Below are 27,959 nucleotides of genomic sequence, written 5' to 3'. Positions count from 1 at the left end.
TGATTAAGCAGAGTGGGAGGATCGCATGGTGGGGCTCTTGATGTGAACCACCCCTCCTGATCTGTGAGTGAGCAGACCTTAGGACCACATCTCTCAGCGACCCATCTAGTCCCCACGTTTCCACTTCTCATGAAGATCTGCCTTTGAATAGATGAGGAAGACAGCGCTGGAGACGACCAGGGCCTCTCTCCAACCTGGAGGGCTGCACACCCATGCCCACCTTGCCAGGGTGTGGCTTGTGGACAACCCAAGTGCAGGCGTGGGGTCCTCACCAGGAAGTCAGCTCTGGTTTGGGCCACCACAGAGTCAGGCTTGCCTTGAAGGCCATATGCTTGGAGGACATGCTCTGGGGAGCCTGGTCCAAGGGAACACAGCCATGAAGACCCCTCCGATTTCCCCAAATGCTCCACAGTACACGTGGGCAGAAACCGTTATCCCAAGGCAAAACTCTGGAAGCCGAGGCATGTCTGGGTCCCTCATGGCCATCCCCAACTTTGCCTCCCTCACGCCCCACCTGCTGCCCACAGCCTCCAGCAGGTCTGGGGGCGGCAGCCAGGCCTGGCGTCCAGGCACTGTGCACCTCAGGGAGCCCCAAAGGGTTTATGGGGCTCCCAATGAATGGGCCTGTTGAGCTCAGAGGGGGCCGGGCCCGAGTAAACATGACTGGGTCTGAGCTGCCATTCTCCCCCTGCCTCCTTCCTCAGGACCCGGGACCAAAATACGACTTCCTGTCCCCGGAGCTGAGGGCTAGACTCGCCCCTCAGAACCCTGGGCTGGGGCCCACTGGAGGAATACGGCCTGACCTGCACAGGCAAGCCCCCAAGGCTGATGGGGAGAAGGGACCTCAGGTATTCAGCTTCCCAGGTCTGTATCCAGGACCCGAGGGCTTGGGCACTTTATGTGGCCCATTCAGGCCTTGAACTGCCCATCTGCTAATGACACATTGAGAAACTGAGGCCACGAATAGGATCCACAGGTCAGAATAGAACAGGCACTGAGCCCTAGCCTCTTGCTTCCCTGGCCAGGGAGGATGGGAGCAGGGTGTGTGTGTGTGGGCTCAGAGGAGGAGGAGACTCCAAGTGGGGAAAGCTCAGGGCACTGGGAAGTTTGAGACAGAGGACACAGCAGGGTTTCCCCCCTGAACACAGCTGCCCGCTGACCTGTAAAAGCTGAAGTCGGCCCCCCACCCCTCCAGTGGCCTTAGTCACAGAATGGTCTCCTTGCCCTGGGATACCCCTTGCAGTCAGACACTGGGAGTTGCCCAGGCCAGGAGCAGGAACCCTGTAAGTTCCCGTAAGAACCCTGTTTGTCATAGTCTCGCTATGCGCCCCTGGCCAGTCCAAGTCTCCTCTCTAAGTTTCATTTTTTTTCTTTTTTTTTGGCATGCCGGATCTTAGTTCCCCAACCAGGGATTGAACCCATGCCCCCTGCAGTGGCAGTGCAGAGTCTTACCCACTGGGCCACCAGGGAAGTCCCTCCAAGCCTCATTTTTCCCTGCCTGGAGACCAGGTATTGACAAGCTCCCCACCCCTCTTTCCAGCCTGTGAACTAGAAAGTTACTTTAGAAACTATACAGTGTGCTATCCTCCTACCCAGGAGCCTGGAAGACCCGGGGAGAGGTCGCGGCTGAGGTGGGGGGGCCCTAGGAACATGCCCCAGCCACTAGGGGTGGTTCCGGGCCAGTCGCCTCACGTGCTAAGCACTGGGGGTTGTGGCTGGAATGTGTGGAGCAGCAGCTACCACGTGAATCATTACACCTCGTCAGGCTGAGCCTGAGACTTCCAGACTCAAACCAGCTCAGACTGGGCTCTGGCAGAAGGGCAGCCTCTGAGCCCCGAGGTGAAGTTCCAGGATCTTGCATGGTCTCCTCCTCACCATCTTCACCCTTAGCATCCAGGTCCAGCACTGGTTTTGCTACAGCTCATTCCGCAGAACCACAGAAAGAGGTCATCTGTCCACCATCCCTCTGTGACCTGCAACAACAGAAGCAGGCCCTGAGCCTTGTTGGGGGGTGGCTTGGAGACCGGGGGCAGGGGGGTGGCAGGGGCGAGTGGGAGTGAGCAGCCTGTCAGGGCTTCCTGGCTGATTTCACATCAGGAGCCCATGTTCCAGTGAGTAAAGAGTCGGATAGAGAGAGGGAGGCGTGGGTCTGCAGGGATCAAGGCAAGGGCTGGGTAGAATGAGGGTCCCCATCTCTCCTAGCTGGGGGACACTGGATGCCCAGTGCTTGGAGGGCAGGCTTTCCCAGCCTCAATTTTCCTGCTTATGACCTGGGTTTGAACCACCCTGGGCCATCACCTGATTTCTCCAGGTGTCCAACACTTGAATGAAGTCACTCATAGGGGTTGTGCTCATATTTCATGGAGGCCTGAAATTTCTGAGATGTGGAAAAGGCTGGAAGGGGCAGGCAGGGGGTACACAGGAGCAGACAGAAGGACAGCTAGTCAGAGGAAGGCTTGGCAGGGCAAGGAGAAGACCACTGAGGCACACACACACCTGAGGGGCTGAACTGGCCTGGGCACCTGAACACTGATTTGCTTGGACCTGCCTCTGCTCCTTGACCAGGGGTCTGGGACAAAGTCCTAGGCTGGTGCAGAGTTTGGTAAAAAAATAATTAATTTTTTTTTTCAAGTGAAAGCTCTGACTCAGGCCTTTTCCTGCTCCGAACAGGAACATCCTTGCTTAGGCCTGAACCGCAGAAGCCGCTCAGGGCTATCCACGGCCTTCCCATGGCCAATTTGAGTCTGTTCTGTGGCTCCAGGCCCTACTTGGACAGTCTTGTGGGTTCCAGGTGAGTGGGGTGCAGGGGAGCCCTGGGACTTGAGTGTAGCTGGAAGAGGGGAGGCTCGGGGCCCCTCATTTGGTTAGTGTGTGTGTCCCTGTGCCCGCGGGGCAGATGAGGTATGCCTACTAGGGGATACCTACAGCTCTGGTGTTACTGCAGCAGGTGGCTGTGATCATGTGACCAGAAGGGACAGAAATCCCACAACTACAGCCGCCTGCCCCAGGAGTATTCTCTGCTTGGGACAGGGCAGCCCAGTCCCCTGTGTCCCAGCTTCCTGCCATTTGCCTCCCTGAGAAGTGAGAAAGCGAGGCCTCCTGCTGCAAGGGGAGGGGGCTGCCCAGCCAGCTGCCTGGGAGCCTCCAGTGACTCATCCGGGTGGGGGGTGTTTATGAGCAGCCGAAATGGCTGTAAAAGTGGCACCTCGGCTCACTTATGGCCTGGCCATCCCCTCCCCAGCCAGCCCCTTGCATTGAACAGCTTCCAGAGGGGCCTAGGAACCTGGAAAGAGGTCTGGGATTGAGGCCTGGTGGAGGCTCAGCCTGGGGTCAGGGTTCAATCAGGGGTTAGAGATCAGACTGGGATAAGGATGCAGGGGTAAGGCGTGGGGGTTGAGCTAACTCTGGGGTCAGGGCTGAGGTTGGGATTCAGGCTGACTTTGGGGCTAGGGTTGAGGGGAGGAAAGATGGGGGTAGGGGTGCTGTCTGTGGGCTAATTCTCCCAGATAGCCTCCAGGCTAGGGCAAGGGGTTTTCTGAGGGAGTGAGGCCAGGCTGCAGAGGTCTCAGAGAGCCTTTGTTTTTCCTGTTTGAGTCTGGTGCCCACTCTGGCCCCAGGGTCTGTGTACCTTGGCCGGAGCCCTACTCATGGTGGCAGGGGCAGCAGCAGAGGCCTGTGAGCCCAGGGCTGCTGAACCGGAGTCCGGCCCCAGTTCTGAGCTCTGGACCGCCTTAGCCCCTCCTCCTAGGCCCCAGCCAGGGGGCCAAAGAGGGGGGTCCCTATGGGGACTTATACCCACTCGCCACCCCCAACCAGGTCTTTCCAGACACCATTGAAACTGACCTGAAACTGACCAGAAACTGACCCTGGGGCCCTGGGGCTTGCCTGTCAAAAAGGGTGGGCTGTGCTCTGCCAGGCATTAGGGCGCTACCAGTTAATGTGTGACACCCCCCACCCCCATGGTGGCACTTTAACCAGAGGCCTGGGGCTGATTTAGGGGGTCAGAGGCCCCACCCACAGTGGTGGAATGTCCAGCAGAAGTCTGGACTGAGGCACATGAGTTATAGCTAAGGAAACTCCCTTAAGGGGCCCAGAGCCCATTAGATCCTTCTCTGCAGCCCTATCCATAGCCCGTCCTGGTCCTCCCAAGCACAAATACTGTTTGCTTCTCAATCTCAAGGTTGCTGGTGTCAGATCTGAGAAGGACCCCGCTGCTCTACCCCTCAGTGCCTCCAATCCCTCCATGAATGTTCTTTTCCTATCATCAAGGGCTGTGGGTCATCCAGTCATAAAACTTGGGATCAAATTTCTTAGAAACAGAGACATAAAACTTCTCTGAAGAACCTCAACTGTTTTGAGGTGCCTGCTCTGGGCACCTGAGCCTCTCTGTTCCTGTTCCAAAAGAGCCCACGCATCATAGGGAGCAGCCCCCAAACCAGAGCGGCTTCACCCTCCCCAATAACGGAAGAGACAGAGACGCAAGGAGACAGAAATGGCCTTTATGTCAGGCAAAGAAGTATGATCCTGGAAGAGCAAACTACAAAGGCAGACGCAGGGGAGTGAGCACAGAAAGAGGGCCAGGAGTCTAGTGAACTAGAGAGTCACCTTTGGAGGAAACTGCCTCCAACAGCACAGTCCTTAAACACCAGGACGAGAAACTTGAGGGTAGTGGGCATGGAAGAGAGTATGGCCATAGAAATGTGAAGGAGACCGCTGTGGGTACAGTCTGGGAGATGGGTGAGTTTGAGCAGACGGAGGGACGGGTTGCCAGGCAAGTTGGCTGCAACTGGATTCCAGTAGCCTTAGGGCTTGTGCACTCCTTCACCTTAAAGAAAGGGGCCGACCCTGAGACATGGGGCCGGTCTGAGGGCTCTGAGGAGCTCGATTTCCACAGGCTGAGCCTGGAGAGCCCTCAGAGTCCACGGGTATCTGGGAAACCCAGAGAGCTATCCACCCTCCGAGACACTAAGACAGTAAAGTCAAAAGTGCCCTTTGAATCAGCTGGTCAGCTTCCCATTTTACAGATGAGGAAACTGAGGCTCAGACAGCAGGAGAGTCATCGTGCCCAGGATTACACAACTGGTAAGTGGGTGAGCTGGGATTGCCACTTAGGGTCCCGACAGTCACATTAGCTTCCTCCTGAAGATCCCTAAAGCCCTCTGCTTCAGGCATCCGCCGGCCTTCCCTGCACCTCAGCTTCTCCACCAGATACTTCGAGGTCGTAGGTTTGGGGTCCAAGGCCCCCTCCGCTGAGCCCGACTCTCCGGGGCTGGGCGGGTGCACGTAAGCCCGGCCCCCGCCTGCCCCCAGCCCCCAAAACCTCCTCCCGCCCTTTTCCCAAGTCGAGGGTCCCCAGTGCGCCAGAGCCGGCCAAGAGCTTTTGGGGGTATGAAAGGGTGGGGGAGAGAGGCGGAGCCTCACGGTGGGGGGCTCAGCTGAGTCTAGGGTCTTGCAGCTTTTAGCCGCCCGGGGTGGAGTCAGGGGCGGAGCTACAGGGGCCCGGCCGGTGTCTGGATGGGTCTAGATTAGGAGAGACCCGGACCGGGGAGAGAAACTGGAGAGGGAGGGAGAGGGGTGTGAGGCCAGAGACGCGGGCAGGGACGGGGGCGGGCCTAGGGAACAGCACACCGACCCACTCGGGAGCTTCCTGAGCTGGGGGTCCGGGAGAGGGCGGGGCGGGCGGGAGGGCGGCGGCGGCGGCGGAGCCAGGCTCTGGGGCTGGCGGCCGAGCAGCCTCCCCGGGGATCCCGGTCCAGCCTGAGCGGGAGTCCCGCGGGCGGACAGACAGCGCTGCAGCCGGGGGCCCGCGGGGTACCGCCCGTGAAGAGGGCCTGTTTGAGCGGCTGAGGGCCCCTATTCACCGGCCCGGGCCGGACGATCAGAAAAAAAAATAAATAACGTCTGTGCCTTCCCGGAGAGGAAAATGAAGCGGCGGCAGCGGCTCGCGCCACGTTCTTGGGCCCCGATGTCAGAGCTCCCAGCCCCGTCCCCTGCACACTCACATCCCGCCGCTGTGCGACCCCTGGCCGCGGCCTCTAGAGAATCGTCCCGAAGCAGGGGCCGCGGGCTCCGCTCCGCACACCCGCGTCGGAGACGGCGGAGGGGAGCGGGGGGCGGAGAGGCCCAGGGAGGGCGCGGGGGAGGGAAGAGGCGCCCGGGCCGCGGGGGGAGGGGGAGCGGCAGACGCCGAGGCGAGGGACGCGCGCGGCGGGCGGCGGCTCTGAGCGGCGGCCGGGCGGGGGGCGCTGGAGGCTAGGCCGGCCAGGGGGGGATCCCAAGAGCTCCATGAAGTCCCCCCGGGGCCGCGGACGGGGCGCTGTCCTGGGGAGGCTGTCGGGGGATCCCCGACACCCATGGCTAGGCGGGGGCCGCGGCGGCGCGCTCGGAGTAAGTCGGGGTTGAGGGCCAGCAGCGAGGGGAGGGGGCTGGAGGTGGGGAGGGTAGACTCTCGGCCCGACCGGGGCGGGCGGGCTGGTTTGTCTCGGGTTCATCGGCGCCTCTTCCGAGCCCCGTGGAGCCGTCAGCCCCGCGCCGCTCGGCTCCGTGGCTTTTTTGGAAACTTGCAAATGTTTTCGTAGAGAGAAAAGGGGGAGGGGAAGGAAGGAGCGAGGGAGTGACCGAAACGGAGCTCGGGGCTGCTGGAGGAACGGAGGCCAAGGCCGGGGGAGCTAGAGATGGACTGACAGACAGGCAGACAGACCGAGCGTCCCGGCCGCAGGCGCGCTCTAGCGGCGCGGGCGCAGGCGGGGCTCCGGCCGAGGATGGAGAGGGAGTTGCCGGAGCCCGCCGCCGACTGGATGGGGTTCAGAGGGGGCCGAGGGGCGAGGAGCTGGCGGCCTGATCCTCGAAGGGTTCAGCGTCGTTGCAAAGTTGGGCTAGAGTACCCAAGCTGCACGCCCCGAGCTGCGCAAAACGCGCCCCCCGCCCCGCCCCCCGACTTGCGCTAGCAGCGGAGCTAAAAATAACAGTCCCGTTGGCCCCCCGCAGACCGCGACCCCAACCCCTCCCCCGACCCCTCCCCCCACTGGGCGTGGGGGCAAAGCCACAGCTCCCAGTTCCCCCAAAGAAAAAAAAAAGGAAAGAAAGAAAAGGCGGCGCGGGGTGGGGGGGCGGGGGGCGGGCCGGGGGCGGGGGGCCCGGCCATATGGATGTGATTTCTCCGCTCGGAGGCAGACGGGCAGCTCCGCAGCTCTCGGCGCCCGCCCGCCGCCCGCCGCCCGCCCGGCCCCCGGCTGCCTCCCTTCCTCCCTCCCTCTCTCTCCTTTGCGCTCGCTCGCTAGCCCTCCGCGCATGGGCCCCGCGCCGGGCCCCGGGGCCTCGGGCCGCCGGGCCTCCGGGGTCCCCTAGGCCGTGGCGTGGGCGGGGCAGCCCGGCCTGACGCAGCTCTGTACCCCACCACCACCACCACCACCAGGGCCGGCGGCGGCGGCTGCCCCGAGGGACGGGGCCCTAGGCGGTGGCGATGGGGGCCGCCCGGATCGCGCCCGGCCTGGCGCTCTTGCTCTGCTGCCCGGTGCTCAGCTCCGCATACGCGCTGGTAAGTCACCCGCTCACACTCCTGAACAGGCTCCGGGCTTGCTCTGGGGTCCCTGGAGGGGGGATGTGTGTCCAGGGCTCAGAGGCTTGAGTTCCCACCAATAATCTGAACTTTGCGTGGGGGTCCCCTCCAGCCCGGCATCCTTGGTGCCTGCTGTCTCTGGGATGTCTGGACACTGGGCTGCAGATTGCCAATAAGGTTTCCTTATTTCTGAAGCCTGGGGTTGGGGTCCCAGGTCTGGAAATCTGTGTTTGGGGTTCTCCTGTCTTCTGCTTCTAAGAGCATCTCTGCTCTGTGTCTCTCTTGAAGATGACAGTGTGATCTAGCAGAAGACTGGGCTTTGGCCCTGACGTTGGATCCCGCAGACTTTGCTCTGGGGGCCTGTGTTTTCTGCAAGTTTTGTTTGCAATCTGGGACACAGGGCTGTTGGAATGAGGTCAGGGGGTAGGGTTCAGGGACCCCCTCCAGTTTGCACCATTGCACGCACACACACATGCTTGCACTCATGTCCAGCTTCACCCAGACTGGAAGATGTCTGCCCAGGGAGGCGGGTATGGTGTGGTATATGGAGGAGGATGGAGGTCCCCTGAAGGAGACTGACCTCACAAAACACTCCCACAAGAGAAACTCGATCGGGTGCGTGAGGAGACCCATGCTGTACCCTCCTGAGAGCAGAGGCCAAGAAGGGACCAGAGGGAGAACTGACAGAATAGGAGATGAGGTTAGACAGAAGAGAGAGACAGAGACAAAGAGGATGGGAGTGAGACCTCCCCAGCCGGAGGAGTAGATAGACCAAGAATAGCAAAGAAAAATAGGGAGAGACTGGCAGGGGCTGAGAGCTGGAGGCACGAAGCGCGAGTACCCTCCTCATTCTGGGCCAGGTCGGGGATGATTTCCTGGGGCGTCAGTCGGATCCCACAGCAGCCCTGTCTTGGGGGACCAGCCGTTGCTGAGGAGACTGTCCGCCTGTGCATCTGACTTCAAGGCCCCGGTTTCTCCCCCTCACCTCCCAGGTGCGGGTATTTGCCTTCTAGAGAGACAGGCGGGCGGCCCATTCCTGCCCGGCTCCCTGTCCACGGGGAGCCCCAGGCGGGAAGGCGGGAGCTCTTCGATTCCTCCAGTTCTGCCAAAGCCTGTGTAACCTTGTGCAATCCTTCTCCCCGCCTCAGTTTCCCTATCTGTAAAAAGACACCAAGAAAGAAACATTTGCCTAAGAGTTCCGCGATCTGCAGCTGTCCTCTTCTCTGCTGGCTTTAACACATCCCATTCACTGTTGCCCATACCCACACAGCATGGTACCCCAAAGCCAGAGACATCACCCCATACAAGGATTTGTTGATGAGGAAACTGAGGTTCAGAGATGATCAGCACCCTGGGCAGGTGTGCTGCAAAACCCTGGTGAATGCCAGGCTCCGGAACTATTTCCCAGCCTCCCCTCGGGCCAGGGTCACCTTTCCCAGGGCCCCTTCCAAGGTGTGTGAGCATAACCACTGTGCAGAGCCAGCCAGCGTGGTCTGTGGACATGCATGTGTGCAAGCGACTGTTGAGGAATAGACGGGGTCATGGGCGTGGGTGACCTGTGAGTGTATCTGTGTCTCCAAGAGGGGCACAGTGGGACTCGGAGAGTGGTATTCTCTGGGTCTGTGTGAGTGCGAATGTCCGAGTCCTTGTGTGAGCTCACGGGTGTCTGAGGCTGTAAGTCTGCACGTGACTTGCAGGAGCATGGTTGTGCATACGTGTGTGTTGTGTATTTGTGATCACACTTGCACCCAGGTCTGTTTTTTTTTTTCTTGTTTTTATTGAATAAATGCTTCTGTAGTGCTGTCTACTTACCAAACACTGTTCTAAGCACTTTACAATATTAGCTAGTTCAATCTTTCCAACAACCCTCTGAGAAAGGGTTCTGTTATTGTCTCCTTTAACTGACCTTCACACAACTGATAATGACCATTATTTGTTGCGTCTCCACCATGGTCAAGCCCTGTGCCTCTATGAGGGACCCATGGGGACCCACACTGATTTCCAGGGAAGCTGAGGCACATGCAAAGAATTTGCCTGGCTGAGCCCTGGCCCAAGGCTGAGGGTAGGGAAAGAGAAAGGATGCCAGGGCTGGGACCTTATTGGAACATCCCTGGCTGGCACACAGGACATGAGCACATTGAACCTTCCCTGGCTCTGGGGATAGAGGATATGGCCCGAGGGTTCCCCCAACAGCCTGTGGGCCCCCTGGGCTCAGCTGGAGCCAGCAAGAAACTCAGTCTGCCTACATCCTCTCCTACATCCAGTGGATGTCGCTTCATCCTCAGCGGATAGCTTCCCATCACCAAACCTACATGCTGCCCACCCAACTGGCCCCAGTCCAGGGACCTCACAGTTGCAGGACCAAAAGGTCTTCCAGTGGGAGGATACTGGCTGTGGCCAGACTCAGCTGATCCATCTTGTACCTTCCATCTTTTCTCTGCCAGAAAAGAGTAGCTGTAAGGTTGAGGGTCAGGTGGGGTGACGTTTGGAGGAAGAGATGGGCTGGCAGATTTTGAGTGGGGGAGCGGGGAAAGGGGTGGTCTTGTCCTTGGGGATGCCTCACCCTACGGACACCCTCGGCCTGCACATTTTGAAGCGGCCAAAGGTCGGCATTGTGGGGTTGGGAGGGGCAGGCTTAGAGTGTAGAGATATGACCTCAGGGTCAGACTCAGGAGAGGTGGTGGTGGGTGGGATTCCACGGAAGCACTCCCAGCATGCTCCAGGGTCAGCTAGCCAAGGGGCTTGCTTTTATGGAAGGGGAGGAACTGACATGTATTGAACAGTGGCTGTCCCCAGATTCTGAGCTAGGAACTGTCACAAGTCTTTTCTCATTCCATCTGTTCCTCCACCCATTTTATGGGAAAGGGCCCTGAGGGTCACACAGTGGGTCTGTGCCCCAGGTTGGATTTCAACTCGGGTCTTCAAACACCTGCACTGAGCTTCTTCCTCCAAAGTAGGATGAGGGCTTGTGCTGGCAGGAGATCCCTATATCTCCCTCTGGTTTCCTTTTTCCTCTTTTTCTTTCTTCTTTCTTTCTAGTAGAATCCTTTGGCTATTTTCCTTTTATTTTCTTGTTTTAATTTCAGAACTGTACTTGAATATGTTCTTTCTTCTTGAATAGAAGATTCAAGTAATACACATTAAAGAGATGTTAACCTTGATTCCTCCCAAACTCCATTCTCCATTCTGGAGAAAAAGCTTTTTTTTAAAACAGTCTGGGTGGGAGATGTCCTCCTAGAGCTTTTTCTCCAAAAAGGCCCCTTTGGTGTCCATACAAAGTAGATAGTTTTAGTCTGTTGTTCTCTGTTTGTTTTTTAATAAATGATGGCAGTTTGTAGATAAGGGCTCTGCCATATGCATTTTTCTACTTAAAGGTGTATCTTGGAGACCTTCATGTCAGTAAATATAAATCTGTCTTTTTTAATACTGCATAGTATTCCCAAAGCCTGAGATTTATTAGCAGTCCCTTGGAATATACATTTAGATCATTTCTGCATAATTTTCGAGTGTGTGTGTGTGTGAGAGAGAGAGAGATTTCAGGTGGTGGCAGAGAAGCCCATTGAAATGCCCTCCTGTGTCCTTGTGCAACCATTTCCCTGTAGGATATTTCTAGATCCTGTCATTGCTGGGTCTGAGAACATGCATATTTTTTTTTTACTTCAAGAGACATGGCCAAACAGCCCTCTAAAACGCCCGTACGGGTTTATACTCTCGGCCCTAGGAGTGACCAACAGGTCTCTAACGCATACTCCCTGTTTCAGGGGATAGTCTGAAGATTCTTTTCCTCACCTTTGCCATGGTGTCTTTTGTCATTTTAATGAGAATGACATGAAAAATGGTGTCTCTTGTCATGTTAATTTGCTAACGACCAGTGAGCCTCTGGACTTGTACATTGGTTTATGGTCCATCTTCTAAGAGCTTGCTCAGAGCCGTTACCCCTCTTTGTATGGGTTATTTGTGTCTTTTTTTTGTATTGATTTATTGAAGCTTTTTATATCACCTGCCCTTAAACACCCCTGCCCCTCCACCCGCAGCTCTGGGAGCGCCTGTGGACAGAGCAGGAGGAGGGGGCTGAACCCTCCCGGGAATTTGGGTTTTCTTCGGAATGTTTTAATGAGGCGTCAAGAGGCCTCCCCCAGATTCCTGTTGTGGGCCTTCTGGGGACACTCCCTGGTCCGGCCACCACATCAGGAAGGCAGCTCTTTCAGAAAGTCCCCAGGAAAAAGAAAGGGTGGGGTGGGGGTTTGCAGATGCCAGAAATTGTCTGCAAAATACAGTGCGACTGGGAGAGGGTGCGGAGTTTTGCTCAGATTCTCAGAGACATCAGAAACCTCCAAACCTTTCAGAACCCCCAGCTCTGGAACCTGCCTTGTGCAGTAGTGAGACTTGGAAGGATTCTGTCTTGCTGACCACCTTATGGTCAGGCTAGTTCATACCATCCTTTTGGGTCTCGCTCCCCCAGCCCAGGTAGAGGCTGCCTGTGAAGATCCACTGGGTCCTAGCAGCCAACTCTGCCACCCCAGGCTCCATCCCACTGCCTGCCCTGAAGGCGTCCACGTTGGCCAGGATGAGAGGCGTCTCAGTGCCTCCCCCCAGCCCCTCCCAGCCCCGAACACAGGCAGCCTGTTCAGGAAGGCCAGGCGAGGGGGAGGAAAAGTCAGCACTTGTCAGCGGTGGCGTGGCGGGGCAGGAGTGTCCCCGGCAGGGAACCCGTCCCAGCCTGCTCCGGCCAGCCAGACAGACGGAGGGCAGCAAGGGGCAGGGAGCAGTCCCCAGCCAGCTGGCATGGGAGACATCGAGGGGTGCCAGCACAGGTCCCAGTAGTGGAACCTGGAGAAGAGGTGCAGGAAGGCCAGGAGGTCACCAGGGGGTCTCCTGTTAGCCAAGGTTTTCTCCTTGTGGCTTTTCTGGAGGTGCGAACTCCCCTTCCTCCTAATGTGTGAGTGAGCAGCTGTCCTCTGCCCAGTGAGAGCTGAGCGGAAGCTGCCATCACCAACAAACACCATCACCATCTGATCGCCTCCACGTCTATCTGCATCCCCAAATCACCTCTGTGGATGCTGCTCTAGGTGCTCTGCAAAGAGGCTCTTGCTTGACACAGTGGAAGATACAATCCAGAAAGGCTCCGAGGAGAACTGGCATTGAGGCTGACTCTAGCGGATCCATGCGGCGGGGCACCTCCTCCTTTCTTTCCCATGCTCTGGAGTTGCTGCTGCTTCGGTATCAAGCAGACCTTACCTCTGCTCCTGGCCCTCTTCTTTCTAACTGTGCTCTCAGCCTCAGTGGCCGCGTTTGTAAGACGGAGTGGTGGTGGAAGGTGGAGGAGAGGTGGTTAAAGCTCCGGGGGCAGGGGTGGGTGCCAGCCTGCAGAGGGGCTGTCATGGGGTGGGAGACACTGGCCACACCCAGTGATGAACAGCAGGTAGATCTGCTTTCTCTGGAGGTGATCAAGAAGCCAGCAGCTGCCTGCCCCCCAGGGGACCAGGCTGACCCTAGGCAGAGGGATGGGTGAGATGACCCAAAAGGTCATCCTGAGGCAGGTACCATCAGTAGAGGAGCCTCTCTCCCAGAGACAGGGGTGTCAGCAGCTGAAGAAGGATCCCTTGTATTTCCTCTTTCATTTTGCCTGGAGGAGGAGAATTGTAGGCATGTCTGGGATCACAGACAGCAAATGTGTGGAATTCGGCAGTTAGGAGAGGGGCTGAGAGGAGCAGCCCTCATTTGGTCAGTGGCATGGAGCTGGCTCTCCACCATCCGCACCATCACACCTCCATCGCCAGCACTGGCCTCCACATCGCCCCGCTCCCTGTCTGCATCTCCAGCCCTACTGCCACCATCCCTGCCTTCCCAGCTCCAGTACCATCCTCCATGGGGTCGCCCTGGGAGCCGAGTTAGAAGGAGCCGCTTGCCCCCACCCCTTGGTGGGAGGGGTACTGAGCAGATGGCTTTTCTCTCCCTGTCAGCTTCTGAACTCAGGAAATGAGAAACACATCCGGGCTTCTTGACCACACATTACCCTCTTCCTGAGACAGCAGCTTCTATGTTTGTAAATAACATACTGGCTTTCAGCCCCGCTCTGCACCCTGCCTGGAGCCCCATAGATGCCAACTCTGGGCTCCCAGGCCACCTCTCTCCCTGCCTGTTCACAAACTGCAGGTCATGCACATGTGTGCACCCAGGAAGGTTCCATGTGGAGCGTGGAACGCGGGGCGAGTGCTGTAGCCAAGCCCTACCATGTCAGGTCAGGGGAAGTCAGCCCTAACCCAAGACCCTAGGAGGGGCTGGGAAGAGGGGGGATTCGGGACACCTGTCACCGGGGCTCAGTGACCCTATCAGTGGTGTGTATGGATTAACTGCCCCCTGGCCATGACGCAGCCCCCGGCCCCTCAGTCCTCACCAGTGAGACCCAGGGTTGCACACTCTCTGGATCTAAAATGATGTAAGTCTGAGTCCTCCCTATCAGCAGCCAGGCCAAGGAGACCTGAACTCTGCAGGCAGAGAGGGGCTGGTCGGGGAGGACGCAGTGGATGGAGTGGCCAGGCCAGGAGGAGAATCAGAGCTATCAGCATTTTCTGCATCTGTCCCAGGAGATACGACCTCCTCACTCAGAGCAGAAGCAGAGTGTGGGGGGTCTGGCAGTGACCTGGAATCTTAGTGTGAGTCCACGGTGGATCCAGAAATCCACATCTGGAGTTGTTGGAATGCCTTTCACCCCCAAAGCTTGCCAGGCACACCTCAGCCTGCAGGCTGTCCTATACTCCCCCCTCCCAATCCTCCCTGGAACCCCATCCCCGGCCCATGCCCCTCACTGTGGCCCCTTGGACCCAGTCATCTACTCAATCTCCCGTCTCTCTGGGTCCCCAGCCTGTGGGCGCCCACAGTGCCCCGCAGCACAGGGGTCCTTAAGTGGACTCGGAAAGCCACGACTTGGTGATGCTGCTGACCTGGTAGCAGTGGTGGCCACCAGCTTTCCACGGGCTCCACCTCCACCAAGCTTTCCATGCAGTGCCTCATTTAACCCTCACACCAGCCCTGTTAGTTATTTATTTTTATCCTGGGCAGCACTGCACAGCTTGTGGAATCTTAGTCCTCCAACCAGGGATCAAACCCGTGCCCCCTGCAGTGGAAGTGCAGAGTCTTAACCACTGGACCACCAGGGAAGTCCCCGAAACAGCCCTCTTATTGTCCTGATTTTACAGGTGGAAAGCTGAGGCACACGGGTTAAACAACAGTACCAAAGATATAAAGCCAGTTAGTGGTGGAGGCGGGATTCAAGGTCCAGTGCTGGTGGCAGAATCTCCTTAGATGAGGAGAGGATGCAGGTGCAGGGAGACGTGACGGGCATGCCCCAGGCCGGGGTGCTGCGCTCTAAAGCAAGCGGGAATGCACTTGAGGTAGGGCTGCCCTCCGTTCCTTGGGAAAGTGCCTTCTTTAGATGTATATATATTTGGCTGCACGAGGTCTTAGTAGTGGCATGCAGGATCTTTTAGTTGTGCCCTGTGGGGTCTAGTTCCCCAACCAGGGGTCGAACCCAGATCCTCTGCATTGGGAGCAGAGTCCTAGCCACTGGACCACCCGGGAAGTCCTGAAAGTGCTTTCTTGACTGATGTGAATGCTTCTTGCTGCACTGGCAGTTCTGCTGTGATTGGGTGACAGACAAATGGGTCATACAGGTTAGGGAGGCCAGAGATGGTGCCCCCGACCTTGTGGGTGAAGGAATCTGGGGGCTTTCTGATGCCTGAAGCACATACCCTCCCCCTTTCTTGGCATCCCCAGACCCACCGGGAAATGAGAATTCAGGGCAGAGAATGTGCCTCCTCTTGGCCACAGAGAGAGTGCAGTAGGTAGAGGCTGAGCAGATGTGTTGGGCCTGTGAGAGGGTTGGGACTGAGATCCTGGTCCTCACCCAGCTGCACACCTGTCTGTCTGTCTGCCAAACGGGCAGTTTTCAACCCACGACTGCCTGCCTGCCTTTAGTCCAGGGCACCAGCTGTGACATTCAGTCACATCAGCGGGCCAGTCTGTCTGTGGAGAGGGCCGGTGTGCCAGGCTTTCCCCAAGACTGGTGGAAGTCTGTCAGCCACTCGGGAGGTTTCCGTCAGCTGGGGGAAAAGAAAAAAAGAAAAAGTATGGTGAGTATCTGTTCGTCTTGAAAGAGCTAAAGGTGGACAGAAGGAGAAGGGGTGGTGCGGAAGGGGGCTGAGGGAGGAAGAATAAGATACAGGAAAGATGGTTCTGACAGTGGTTATGGGGCTGGTGTCCATGATGGTGCTCGCGTTGCCTTTGGTGGTTATGGTGCTGGGCAGGGCGGTGATGGCAATGGTAATGCTAACACTGGAGGTAGCGGCGATGGTCGTGGTGGTCACTGCGCTGGTGGAAAAGGCACTGGTGGTGGCGATGGTCGTGATGTTCTACCAGCTGTGACGGTGCTGGTGGTGGCTATGCCGGTGTTAATAGTGGTTAGAGCTCTTGGTGGCGGTGGTGTTGGTGGGGGGGGGGGGATGGTTGTGTTGGTGTTGGTGGTCAAGGTGATGATGGTGCTAGCTGACAGAGGTGCCAGTTGCAATAATGGAAATGGTGGTGAAAGGGTGCTGTCGTGGGGCTGGGATCAGACCTCTCAGCAGCCTGGGTCTGCAATACCAGAGGCACAGAGAGAACCTCGGGTTAGTCTGGGAGCTCCCTGGATTAGGGCAGACCGGAGTTGCCTCCCTCAAACCCCAGTTCTCAGGGCCACTTCTGCCCTAGGCTGCTCAGTCAAAGCTGGAGGTGGGGAAAGGGAGAGGAGCTGTAGGGGCCAGCAGCAAACACTGAGAATCTCTCCAGCCCTTCCTGGGTACTGGGTCCAGCTGAGATCTCAGGGTCCAACTCAGATGCCAGTGATACGCGTGCAAAAGCACGGATACCCACAGACATACAGGCTAATGAGCAACCCTTATCACACACTCGCAGACGCGCACACGCGGACCTTTGCCCAGAAACACCTTCAGACACTGAGGCTCACGTCCCAGATGTGCACGCTAGAGATCCCCACCTGAGAATACACAGAGACAGGGGCACACGCAAGTGCACACATCGCCAGACGGCGTGTGCGCGGCCACTCAGGGCTGTGCAGCCACGCACGCGCACGCGCGAAGACGCGCACGCGCCTCCGCTAAGTGAAACCAGCAGAACCCACGTCCGACCGAGCCAATTGGAGACTCCTTGGCTCTAGAAACCCTTGCTGCTGCCACCAAGAGACTCGGTCAATTAACTTCTCCCTGCAGCGGGCTCCCTGACCCGCCCGGCCGGCCGGCCCGCCCCCTAGCGCGGGTACCCGCCCCTTCCCCGGCCGCCGCCTCCCTCCCCCGCCTCCTCTGGGCTCTCCCGCCCTTGCAAAGCTCCGCGCAGGCTGGAGGGACCCGGCCCTGCTGGGGGACGTCTGAATGGATGCAGCTCCGCCGCTGAAGGTCTAAGAGAACCAGGCTCTGCCTTGTGGAGTCTGAGGGGTCACAGCCCAGCTCTGGGTCTGAGTGGTCTCATGGGACCCATCCCCCAGTTCTGGGACTCTGCAGGGACGCGGCCCTGTCTTGGAGGGTGAAGGTGGGGTCTGAGGGGATGCTTTAACCTCTTGTGGTCCCTCCTGGCAGTGGCGGGGCTGGGGCACAGAGTTGTTCCCAGGGCAGCTGCCTTTAACCCTCTGACTCCCAGTCCTAAGTCAGGGAAACAGAGGCTCAGAGTGAGTCCCGCCGTCACTCCCCCCTGCCATGATGCTCTCGTTTCCATCCTTAAAATACTGCCAGTGAATCTAGCGGGTGGCAGCCAGTACCCAGGGTGTGCAGTGTTGGAAGGAAAGGAAGGAAGGGCATCCTGGACAGAGGGGAGAGCAGGAATCGAGGTCTGTCCACATCATCGGAACACAGGGTCTACAGGGATGGAGGAAAGCTTCCAGATAAGCTATTGATGGGGGTGACTCCCATCCACAGCCTGCACGCGAGTGCCCTGCCCAACCCAGACCACTTGCCAGCAGTTTCTCCATCCCCTCCCTCCTGGGACCTCAAGGGTGGGAGGGGCCGAGGCACTCTCCATTCACGGGGAAAGCACTGACTGGGGAGAGGGCCAGGATGGAAATCGGTGACTCCTAAGGTCCCGAGAGCACTAGGACTTGCAGGAATCCAGGCCCCTCGTTTGTTTCCCCAGAGTTCGCCACCCCTTACCCATCCCCTCCCTACCCAGGGTCCCCAACAGACGGCAAGATCCGGTGAGCATCCATCCTGGGACATTCCATCCCTTTCCCACGCACCCTTGGGGAACAGACTGGACAGCAACTATCAGAGGCTGCCTTCTATGGGGTTACTATCGGGCAAGTGGGGGACAGCCCCCCTTCCTTTCCCTTTTTTCCCTCTGGTAGGTCAGGCCATTGCCCTCGAAGCCAAGGCTGCCTGTCTGTAAAATGGAGCTACATAAGGTGGATTCCCCACATTCTTGTGTGTGTGTGTGTGTGTGTGTGTGTGTGTGTGTGTGTGTGTGAAGGAGGCTGGGATAGCTGTGGCGTCCGCCACTCTGTGGGGAAGTGCTGCCTGCAATCTGACCTTCCGCTCGGTAGGTGGATGCAGATGACGTCATGACCAAAGAGGAGCAGATCTTCCTGCTGCACCGTGCCCAGGCCCAGTGTGAGAAGCGGCTCAAAGAAGTCCTGCAGAGGCCAGGTGGGGGCGGGGCCGAAGGAGGGTCTGTGGGCAAGGGCAGGAGACACAGAGGGGCCAGAGGAAGGTGGGCGCCCAGCAGGCAAAAGAGGGTGGTGCCAAGAGAGGGCGGGTCCAGGTAAAGGAGGCCAGGCCACAGTGAGGACCAAAAGTGGGGTGAGTCAGGTGAATTGAAAGTCAGCAGGTTCAGAGATGCTCTGAGCCTCCCCTCCCAGGGCCGGGATAGGAGGGCATGAAGGCAGCTACAGTCTGAATCATCTCTAACACGTAGATGTGTTGAGGCCCACCAGGATCAGGAGCGCTGGAGTGGGCCAGGACTGCCTCCTAGAGGAGGGAGCAGTACCCAGTGCAGGTCCAGAAGCGTGAACAGGTCTTTGAAAGAGGCCCCCCCGCAAGGCAGGGTGTCCAGGCTCAGGAGAATGGGGCTGGAGGGGAAGGAGAGTAGAGGAATACGGATGGGCATCCATGTCAGTCATGGTCACTGTCCAGTAGAGGGCTCTTGAAGGGGTATGAACGCTCCCTCCTACCAACACAGCATCTCCAGGGGACCCCGGCCACGGTCAAACTGGGAAGGGGAGTCACCTGACCTCACAGCTCCTGCCCCAGTCTCAAGCTGGTCTCTTCCTTGAGTCCATTTCCTGAAAGCGGAAACGGGGCTTCATGAGCAACCAGCCAGCCTCTGACTTCTATCTGATGAATCCCCTCGACCTGGAAGAGACCCAGACCCCACCTGATTGGCGGTGGCAAGAGCAGCTTCCTCCCCTGCACTGGCCCTCAGACCCCTGGGAGAGGGTGGTGATGTACACCCCGGATGCAATCGCACAGTGACATCCCCTGGAGCCCACAGCCCTCGCTCCCAGTCATAGGGACTCACATGGTCTCTGCTCTCAGAGTCCTGCCCACATTGGGCCCACCAGTGGCTCCCTGGTCCCCCGCCCCAGTCACATCAGGGGCTGGGAGGGTCTGAACCCAGCCCTCTTTCTGGTTGTAGAAGCCTGGAGGCACCCCTCCTCTGCTGTCTCTGTTTAACCTTGGAGGCCTTCCCTTCTCACTCCATCTCATCTTGCTACCCCCACCCTACTGATGCCCCCAGGTTTAGGTGGATTTGAAAATGGGCACAGCCACTCTATCTCAGCCCAGGGTGTCTGCAATTAGCATCCCATTGTTGCCACAAAACCTGACATGGGAGGGCCAGGAGGCTGCAGCTGAAGGTCAGATAAGGAGGAAGACTTTTCAGCGAGGAAGAGAGACCTCAGACATCAAGCAGAGGGAAAGGCCAGGTCCCATCTGAGATGGAGAGGCTCCAGGGTCCCTTGTGGAAGCTGTGGACCCCTAATTCGGGTACCCCAGGGCAGGGGTTGGGGTAGGTGGGCTCATCGGCCGTCTCTTGACATCTGTACACTCTTGCTCTTGTCTTTTATACCACCAGCTTCTAGACCCACAGGGGCGCTCTGGCCAGACTTCATTTTTTGCTCTTTAACCTCTCTGCTGACATAACCACCACGGTCTGTGCTTGCCATGCGCCCCCTGGTGGGCTTTGGCTACAAGTGCCGAATCAGACAACACTTCTGCACGCATTTACTGCTCAAACCACTAATTGATCCCACACCTGAATGGCGTTCGCTCCCCTCTGAGCCCCTTGTGACAGTCTACATGCCTCCTGATTACTTCTGTACCTGGCAAGCACTTTGCTGTTTGTAAGGCACGTCTCTACCTGTCGTCAGGCTGGGTGTCAGCAGCGCAGGGGACAACCCCCATTGTGTGGAGGGGGAGTCCAAGGCAGGAGGGGACCCTGGATCTCCTGTAGTAGCAGCATTGTTGACAGCCATAACTGCCCTGATTTCTCCAGCCGACATAATGGAATCAGACAAAGGATGGGCATCCGCGTCCACATCAGGGAAGCCCAAGAAAGAGAAGGCATCTGGGAAGCTCCACCCTGAGTCCGAGGAGGACAAGGAGGTGCCCACTGGCAGCAGGCCCCGAGGTACGTCTGTGCTTCCCTGCAACCATCTGATGGCTCTGCCACCTTCACGTGATGTCATGCTCCTCGGCTCTTGGAGGAAGGGAGGTGCTGGGAGGAGATGGAGTGGAGGGGGCAGGCAAGCTGGATGGACTTGGACCCCGAGAGGTGGGCAGAGAACTTGTCCCACATATCTCAGGGGTAGACCCTGGGTTATGGCCCCTCCCATGGAGATGACAGAGAGCCCAGGAAAGAGAGGAGCAGGGAGAGACGTGGAGACATAGAGACAGAAATAAAGAGAGGCAGGGGGAGACAGGGACCAAGAGGCACTGGTCCCCTGGGACGGGGACTCAATATGTCAGAAGAGGTGCATCAAGACACACAGTGGGGTGGGACAGAGGGGGGCGCAGGACAGGAAGGTGGCTGTGAAGGGGTGGGGCCAGAAGGGGGAGGAGGAGGAGGGCAGAAGAGAAGAGAGGGAGGGACATGCGGGCTGCATTGTCCCTGGGGGAGGTAAGGAGAGACAAACGTGGAACCCAGGCTGCAGCCACAGGGCCGGTTTGAACCGGCTGGGTGGGCAGCAGATTCCAGATGGGCCACATCTGGGAGGCTGTGGTCACCCTGTGGCTCCCCAGGGATCAGAGGGAATTGTAGGCCTGGCTAGGCGGGGCTGGGAATATGGTGCCCAGGACAGAGAGTCTTTCACCAAGCCAGGGTGGGTCTGGCCATCAAGGCAACCTTCCAGGGTGGCTGGAGAGTCCTGTGGTTGGAGCCCTTCAGGGGGAGAGAGGGGAGAGAAGGGAGCTGGGGGTGGGAAGTGGAAAATTCAGAGGCTGGAGTCTTTCCAAGGTCACTTAGCATCTCTGCTGTGAGGCTGGAGCCCCAAAGTGGGATGTGTCGCCCTGCCTTGAATCCCACAATTAGCACTTATGGATTTGGGGGATTATATGTCCCTCCATGAGTGGTCACCAGAGTCTGAGAGCAGGTGCTCGGGGCGGGTCTTGGGTAGTGGTGGAAGTGCATATCAATCCCAATTCCCCAGTGAAGGAACTGAAGTGCAAAGAAGGTGGACACCTGCATGAGGTGGGCAGCTCTTCAGGAGTCCAGCTGGCACTGGAAATGAGAGCTCCTGCCTCCATTCCATGGTCCTTGGGCATGGATCACTCTGGAAGCATTCTCAGCTGAAAGAGAGTTACTCTGGGACTTGCCCTTCTCCAGGGACACCTGGAAGGTGGGACCAAGAACAGAGAGAAAAGAGGGAGGCCTGGCCAGGGGCTGAGAACTTGAGGAGGGCAGGGCCCTGGGCTGTATGACCTTGGCAGATCACTCGCCTCTCTTGGCCTCTGCTAACCAATCTAGAAAATGGGGCCACTGCCAACACCCGAAAGGAGGGGCGACAGTGAATTCTACGAGGCCAGGGGGTGCAGGGCACAGTCAGGAGTAAGGGCTCAATACATTCTCTCCAGAACACTCCAAGCCTGAGTTCTCCAGTCTTCGGGCGCACCCTGAAGGAGCCAGTGACCACAGGTGTGTTTATTCCTCTGGGTCACTAACTGTGGATCTGACAGGTGTCCTCCACCTTTTTCTGTGTTTGTGGGCACAGGGCGCCCCTGCCTGCCGGAGTGGGACCACATTCTTTGCTGGCCGATGGGTGCTCCGGGGGAGGTGGTAGCCATGCCCTGTCCCGACTACATTTACGACTTCAATCACAAAGGTAAGGCAGGCTGGAGTAGGGTGGGGGACTGCGGGCACCGTCGGGACTTGGAGCTCAGGGGTCCAGGGGTTCCAGACCTGACTGCCCTGACGCCCCCTGCGGACCTGCAGGCCATGCCTACCGCCGCTGTGACCGCAATGGCAGCTGGGAGCTGGTGCCGGGGCACAACCGCACGTGGGCCAACTACAGCGAGTGCGTCAAGTTCCTGACCAATGAGACGCGCGAACGGGTGCGAGCCTTTCCCCTGTCACCTGACCCGGATCAGGCTACCCGACCACCAACCCCCCCCCCCCGTGACCTCTGACCTAGCCCTGACTCCTCCAGCAAACGTACCTGTGCTCTCTGACCCTTAACCTGGTGCTCACCCGAGTCCCAGGGCTCTGACGGTAACTCCCCACCTGCGCAGGAGGTGTTTGACCGCCTGGGCATGATCTACACCGTGGGCTACTCCGTCTCGCTTGCATCTCTCACCGTGGCGGTCCTCATCCTGGCTTACTTTAGGTGGGCGGGGCGAGGAGTGGGGCGGGGGTCAGTGGAGAGGGGACGTGGGCGGGGCCGAGGGAGACAGTGGGCGTGGCTAAGGGCATGGTTGGGTGGGGCCGAAGAATGGGGCCTCCCTACCCCTCCGTCTACCCCCGTCCGCCCAGCGCGCGCGCCGGTGCTCCCCCACCCACCGTGCTGTCGCGCGCCCTGCAGGAGGCTGCACTGCACACGCAATTACATCCACATGCATCTGTTCCTGTCCTTCATGCTTCGCGCCGTGAGCATCTTCGTCAAGGACGCGGTTCTCTACTCGGGCACCGCCCTCGACGAGGCTGAGCGCCTCACGGAGGAAGAGCTGCGCGCCATCGCCCAGGCACCGCCCCCGCCCGCCGCCGCCGCCGGCTACGTGAGTGCCCCCCTCCGGCGGCCCGCGCCCGCCAGCCCGGGGCCCCTCGCCACCGCCCGCCTCGCAGGAGCCCCACGCACCCTCGCCCTTACCTGTCTCCTGCGACCACGCGCGCGCTTCGGGCGGCTCATACCCACCTTTTGCATCCTTCCAACCCCTGTCGCCTAGGGCTTTGTGAATTCCCTCCCCGCGCATCCTGCACTTTCATCAGCTCTCCTGCCTCGGCCCAGGCCCCCAACCACCCCACTTCTCCATGATCCCCGCGTCCCCGCCACTGTCCTGAGTGTCCTCCTGTCTTCTCAGCACACACTCCTCGGCCTGTGCCTTTAGTAGAGCTTGTCCGATCTTAGCAGCATCCCCTAGCACTGCCCGCCCTCGGTCCCTCCCAGCCCTCCCCAGATGCAGGCCCTGCGCTCTGGCTAACATCAGCTGCTCTCCTAGGTGGGCTGCCGGGTGGCTGTGACCGTCTTCCTTTACTTCCTGGCCACCAACTACTACTGGATTCTGGTGGAGGGGCTGTACCTGCATAGCCTCATCTTCATGGCCTTCTTCTCAGAGAAGAAGTACCTCTGGGGCTTCACAGTCTTCGGCTGGGGTACGCAGGCATGTGGGCAGGGTCAGAGAGTGCCACTGAGGGGCAGACACCCACACGGCATGTCCTGGGCTGGATGTGGGGCAGTAGATGCCCCACAGGCTGACACCGTCCCCCCCAGGCTCAGGGAACAGGGCTTGGCCAGAGGTTCACTTGGGGTTGGCTCAGCCTGAAGTTGGGGCTCTCCTGGAGGCAGGTTCACCTGGAGTTGAGGCTCAGGCCAGGAGAGGGAAGGGCAGGCAATTTTCAGGTCAAGACTCCACTCAGGATCAGAGCGGACCTTGGGTCAGAGGTCAGCGTGGGGCTGGAGTTGGAAGGCAGTTATGCTCCTCACTGTATCACCAGTACTGGAGCTGGGTTCCGGAACCCTCCCTCCACCGAGTCCCGTTTCTCCCCCACTCCCCACGCTGCGTGGAGCTATGTAGGCCTCTGCCACCTCATGCACAGGGTTCGTGGCCCAGAACTGCAGGCCCTGGCTCTATAGCATCCTCTGGGCTTCGACAGCCCCTCTGCAGAATGGTGGCTGGGGCTCTGCCCTCCTCCCCGACGGGCTTCGGGATCGAGTTACCGATAATTGTCCATTATTGTTGGCAGCTCCAGAGCTTGGCCGCGCTCCGGGGCAACTGGCCAGACTGCAGAGGGGCAGGCTGGGTGGGTGGAGCCCTCCCTGCGTTCAGCACCTCAAGGCCCTCAGATCGATAGTCCTAGCTTCCCTGCCCCTTGGTGGACACTCTGACCTTGATGTCACCCGTGGCAAGCTCCAGAGTTGCAGGCTGATACAGGCTCTGGGGTAGAAGGTGTCCACACACAGATAGGGGAACACACAGCACTTTGTGGCACAGGGACATCACAGCTCTTTTCCTTGCCCAAACCCTGCCCCTCCCAAGGGTGCACCAGACCTAGAATGAAGTGGGAGGGGGTGGAGAGTGGGGAATGGGGCTCCTTCCTAGAGCAAAACTCACTCAGAGGTGCCACGTACCATCTGAACTGGCTTGGGCCTAGGCACACTGAGATTCCTCTGTAGCCCCTGGATCAAGAATCCTCACACTATCCAACCTCATCCATTGGGGACTTTTCAAACCTGGGGGGATGCTGGAACAGAAAACCCCTGATTGTAAGCTCCCCTCCATAGGGAGCCCCCAGCCCAGAACAGCACCCTTTAGGGGAGGGGAGGGCAGAATGGACTGGGTGTGGATAAATTAGTGATCCCTTATTTCACCAAGTGCCCAACAGGAGTGCATGTGTGTGGTACAAGATATGGAGCCACGATGAGGGCAGAGGGCTGAACTGGGTCCTGGGGGCTGGAGCCCTGAGGGGAGGCTGCGGGGACCTCAGGGCAGCACGTGTAAGAGCGGGGCTGTGTCCCCGAGCAGCCCGTGTGCCCAGGGGGAGGGGGGTCAGGGGCAATGGGGGGCTAAGCTGGGGTCACCAGGGATGAGGGGAATGGCCCAGAAGGTGGACTGAGGAGCGAGACGTAGTGGACAGCAGCGACAGCCCCTCACACCCTGTCCCGCTCTGCCCACAGGTCTGCCTGCCATCTTCGTGGCTGTGTGGGTCGGTGTGAGAGCTACCCTGGCCAACACCGGGTAGGTCCAGGTAGACAAGGGGGCAGGAGGCTGGGACACAGGCCAGAGACACCCCCGGTACCCTCTTCTTCCGAGGACCGTATGAGGGGCGCCTCCTGTCCCCTGGCCCTGAGCGGCCCTGGTTCCAGGAGTTTTCAGCCCAGCTTCAAGCTGGGTGCCCACCAAAGGTCACCAGTGGCCACCGCAGAAGGGGCTCTGTGGGTGGCCTCGGGCCCGACCACATCCCCACTCCCCTGTCCTGTGCTCTGGGGCTGGGGCGTGCAGCTGATGTCAGAGCCGCCCTGGAGCCTTCTTGTGGGGAATGTGGGGGCTGACAGCCTCGATCTTCTCAGGTGCTGGGATCTCAGCTCTGGGAACAAGAAATGGATCATCCAGGTGCCCATCCTGGCCTCCATTGTGGTGAGCAGGGGGCCTCAGGGCCGGGTGGGAGTGTGGACCCTGGGTCCCAGTGATCAGCCCCTGACGGGGACCTATAGGGGCTCTCCTGGACCCCAGGGCTGGAGCCACAGGGCCGGGTGGGAGTGTGGACCCCAGGTCCCAGTGATCAGCCCCTGATGGGGACCTATAGGGGTTCCCCTGGACTCCAAGGTTAGAGCCACAATGCTAGTGAGGCAGCTGACCCCCACCCCAGTCCACACGGGGAACCAAGGACCTCAAGAGCCACCTGGGGACACACTTTGGCAGAGCAGACCGTGGGCGGGGCTGTGGGTCCCAGAGTCCTCGCCCCTCCCTGCTGGGGCTGCGGCCTCAAGATGCACGCAGCCCTGCCTCCCTCCCGCAGCTCAACTTCATCCTCTTCATCAACATCGTCCGGGTTCTGGCCACCAAGCTGCGGGAGACCAACGCTGGCCGGTGTGACACGCGGCAGCAGTACCGGTGAGCCACGCCCGCCGTGCCTAGCCGCCTCAGCGCCCGGGGGTCGCTGACGCCCAGCACCACGTTCAAAAGCAGGCAGAGGCCCCAGGGCTGAGCCTGGCTCAAGGAAGGGCGCAGCTCCTGACTCCCCGGCTGGCCCTGCCAGCCGTGACGGGATCTTGCCTGGCTCCTGGGGGCACCCCCAAGCCAGCCTGGGCCACTTGCTGCCAGGCCCCTGCACCCGAGCTGGGGTCTGTGAGGGCAGCACAAACCCAGACCTCTCCTCAGAGAAGCCGGTCACAGGGAGTCTGAGAGACAGGTGGGCAGTGGGTGGGCATGAGAAGGTGGACGTTTGGCTGAAACCTGAGGAGGGTCAATGGGATGAGGAAGGGGAGCGCCAGCAGAGTGACCAGCAGGTGCAGGGACAGGGCGACATGACTTACGGTCCGCTCTGGGACACCTCAGAATCAAGGGGCCCTATTCACACTTTGCTGAGACAACAAAGTGTCACTGGCTTAGGTGAACTGGGCCGTCCCCCGCTACCCACAGCTGCCAGAGCTCCGGGCCTTTTAGTGGCTTCTGGAGCCTGGGGCTGGCAGGTCGAGGTGCACAGTGCCTGTTGAGGCCGAAGTGACTCCACCCTGACCCGCCTGCCCCACTGGCCCAGGAAGCTGCTCAAATCCACACTGGTGCTCATGCCGCTCTTCGGCGTCCACTACATCGTCTTCATGGCCACGCCGTACACCGAGGTCTCAGGGACGCTCTGGCAAGTCCAGATGCACTACGAGATGCTCTTCAACTCCTTCCAGGTATGCAGCCCTGTCTGAGGGTGGGAGGGACGGGTGGGGCGGGGGAGGCCGCTTCCACCCTCTCCGGATGCCTCTCTGGGCCCTGACCCACCACCCTCTCTCCACAGGGATTTTTTGTTGCCATCATATACTGTTTCTGCAATGGCGAGGTAAGCGGTAGGCCAGACTGGGGCAAGACGGGGAGGATGCAGGAGTTCCAGGGGCCAGGGGTGGGGTGGGGTGGGGTGGAGGGAACTCCCTGGCGATCCAGTGGTTAGGATTCTGTGCTTCCACTGCAGGGGGCCTGGGTTCGATCACTGGTCAGGGAACTAAGGCGTGCGTTGTGCCCAAAAATCTAAAAATTAAAAAAAAAATTAAAGAATAAAAAAAGGAGTGCCAGGGGCTGCCCAAGTCCTGTCCTTTCATTCTCCTGCCTGGTTCCTACTTTGTTCCTCCAAGAACATCCCCGAGAACATTCTGAAGGCAGAGAGAAGTCTTTCCAGATGATTCAGGCTCAGGATGTGTGGGCACAGTCAAGCGTTTTCTCAACCCCACGGTTGAATTGTCTGTTATCCAGTTTGAACACTCAGCCACCCTTGGGGTCATTTGAGCCTTCTACATTCTGGGTGTGTCCATTGCCTGCTGCCAGGCACCATGTTCTGAGAATGACGGGATTTTTCTTGGCCTTGAAATTTTCCAGGAATAGGGCTGAGCGTTGTTAGGGGCAGGGATGTGGGCACTGCTGGGGTTGGGGACATGTGGCAGAAGGGTTTGGGGCACACCTGACTGCTTGCCCTCCTACTGCCGCCCCAGGTACAGGCTGAGATCAAGAAATCCTGGAGCCGCTGGACACTGGCACTGGACTTCAAGCGCAAGGCACGCAGCGGGAGCAGCAGCTACAGCTACGGTCCGATGGTGTCTCACACGAGTGTGACCAACGTAGGGCCCCGCACGGGACTGGGCCTGCCCCTCAGCCCCCGCCTGCTGCCCGCGGCCACCACCAATGGCCACCCGCCGCTGCCCGGCCACACCAAGTCAGGGTCCCCGGCTCTACAGGCCACACCGCCTGCCGTGGCTGCTCCTAAGGAAGATGGATTCCTCAACGGCTCCTGCTCGGGGCTGGATGAGGAGGCCTGTGCGCCAGAGAGGCCACCTGTCCTGCTGCAGGAGGAGTGGGAGACAGTCATGTGATCAGGGACCCGAGGGTTGGACCTGTGGACGTGAGGGTGGACAGGTGGACCAAGAGACGGGTTGTTGGATGGTTGCCCACTCAGGGCTGGGGCTGGGAGGACAAAACAGGAAAAAAAAAAAAAAAAGAAGAAAAGGGAAAAGGAA

At 59.0% G+C, this 27,959-nt stretch overlaps 1 protein-coding gene and 1 long non-coding RNA gene across 9 annotated transcripts; one reads left to right on the top strand and one right to left on the bottom strand.

Moving 5' to 3' along the window:
* Nucleotides 1-6,098, bottom strand: LOC122682836. 2 transcript variants are annotated; one of them, XR_006337555.1, is made up of 3 exons: nt 6,003-6,098; nt 1,876-1,973; nt 1-141 (listed from the first exon to the last, which is right to left on the bottom strand). It is a non-coding gene; the product is annotated as an uncharacterized LOC122682836 (long non-coding RNA). The 2 variants fall into 2 exon arrangements; XR_006337554.1 differs by having other exon boundaries at nt 1-137.
* PTH1R (parathyroid hormone 1 receptor) lies at nt 2,715-27,959 on the top strand. 7 transcript variants are annotated; one of them, XM_043886049.1, is made up of 15 exons: nt 2,715-2,791; nt 5,025-5,082; nt 7,415-7,537; nt 20,090-20,224; nt 21,804-21,914; nt 22,025-22,143; nt 22,321-22,415; nt 22,611-22,803; nt 23,245-23,398; nt 24,921-24,981; nt 25,314-25,380; nt 25,763-25,857; nt 26,504-26,645; nt 26,753-26,794; nt 27,438-27,959. In XM_043886049.1, the coding sequence occupies exons 2-15, from the start codon at nt 5,025-5,027 to the stop codon at nt 27,813-27,815; spliced, it is 1,773 nt and encodes a 590-aa protein (XP_043741984.1). In that variant the 5' UTR covers nt 2,715-2,791; the 3' UTR covers nt 27,816-27,959. The 7 variants fall into 7 exon arrangements, with proteins under 7 accessions (XP_043741984.1, XP_043741988.1, XP_043741991.1 ...); XM_043886053.1 differs by lacking the exon at nt 2,715-2,791 and adding an exon at nt 18,141-18,243 and having other exon boundaries at nt 5,058-5,082; XM_043886051.1 differs by lacking the exons at nt 2,715-2,791; nt 5,025-5,082 and adding exons at nt 6,241-6,387; nt 18,141-18,243.

This window comes from Cervus elaphus, chromosome 24 (assembly GCF_910594005.1).
Source record: "Cervus elaphus chromosome 24, mCerEla1.1, whole genome shotgun sequence".
In the NCBI taxonomy this organism is placed as follows: Eukaryota; Metazoa; Chordata; class Mammalia; order Artiodactyla; family Cervidae; genus Cervus; species Cervus elaphus.
This window is presented reverse-complemented; position numbering and strand designations above follow the sequence as displayed.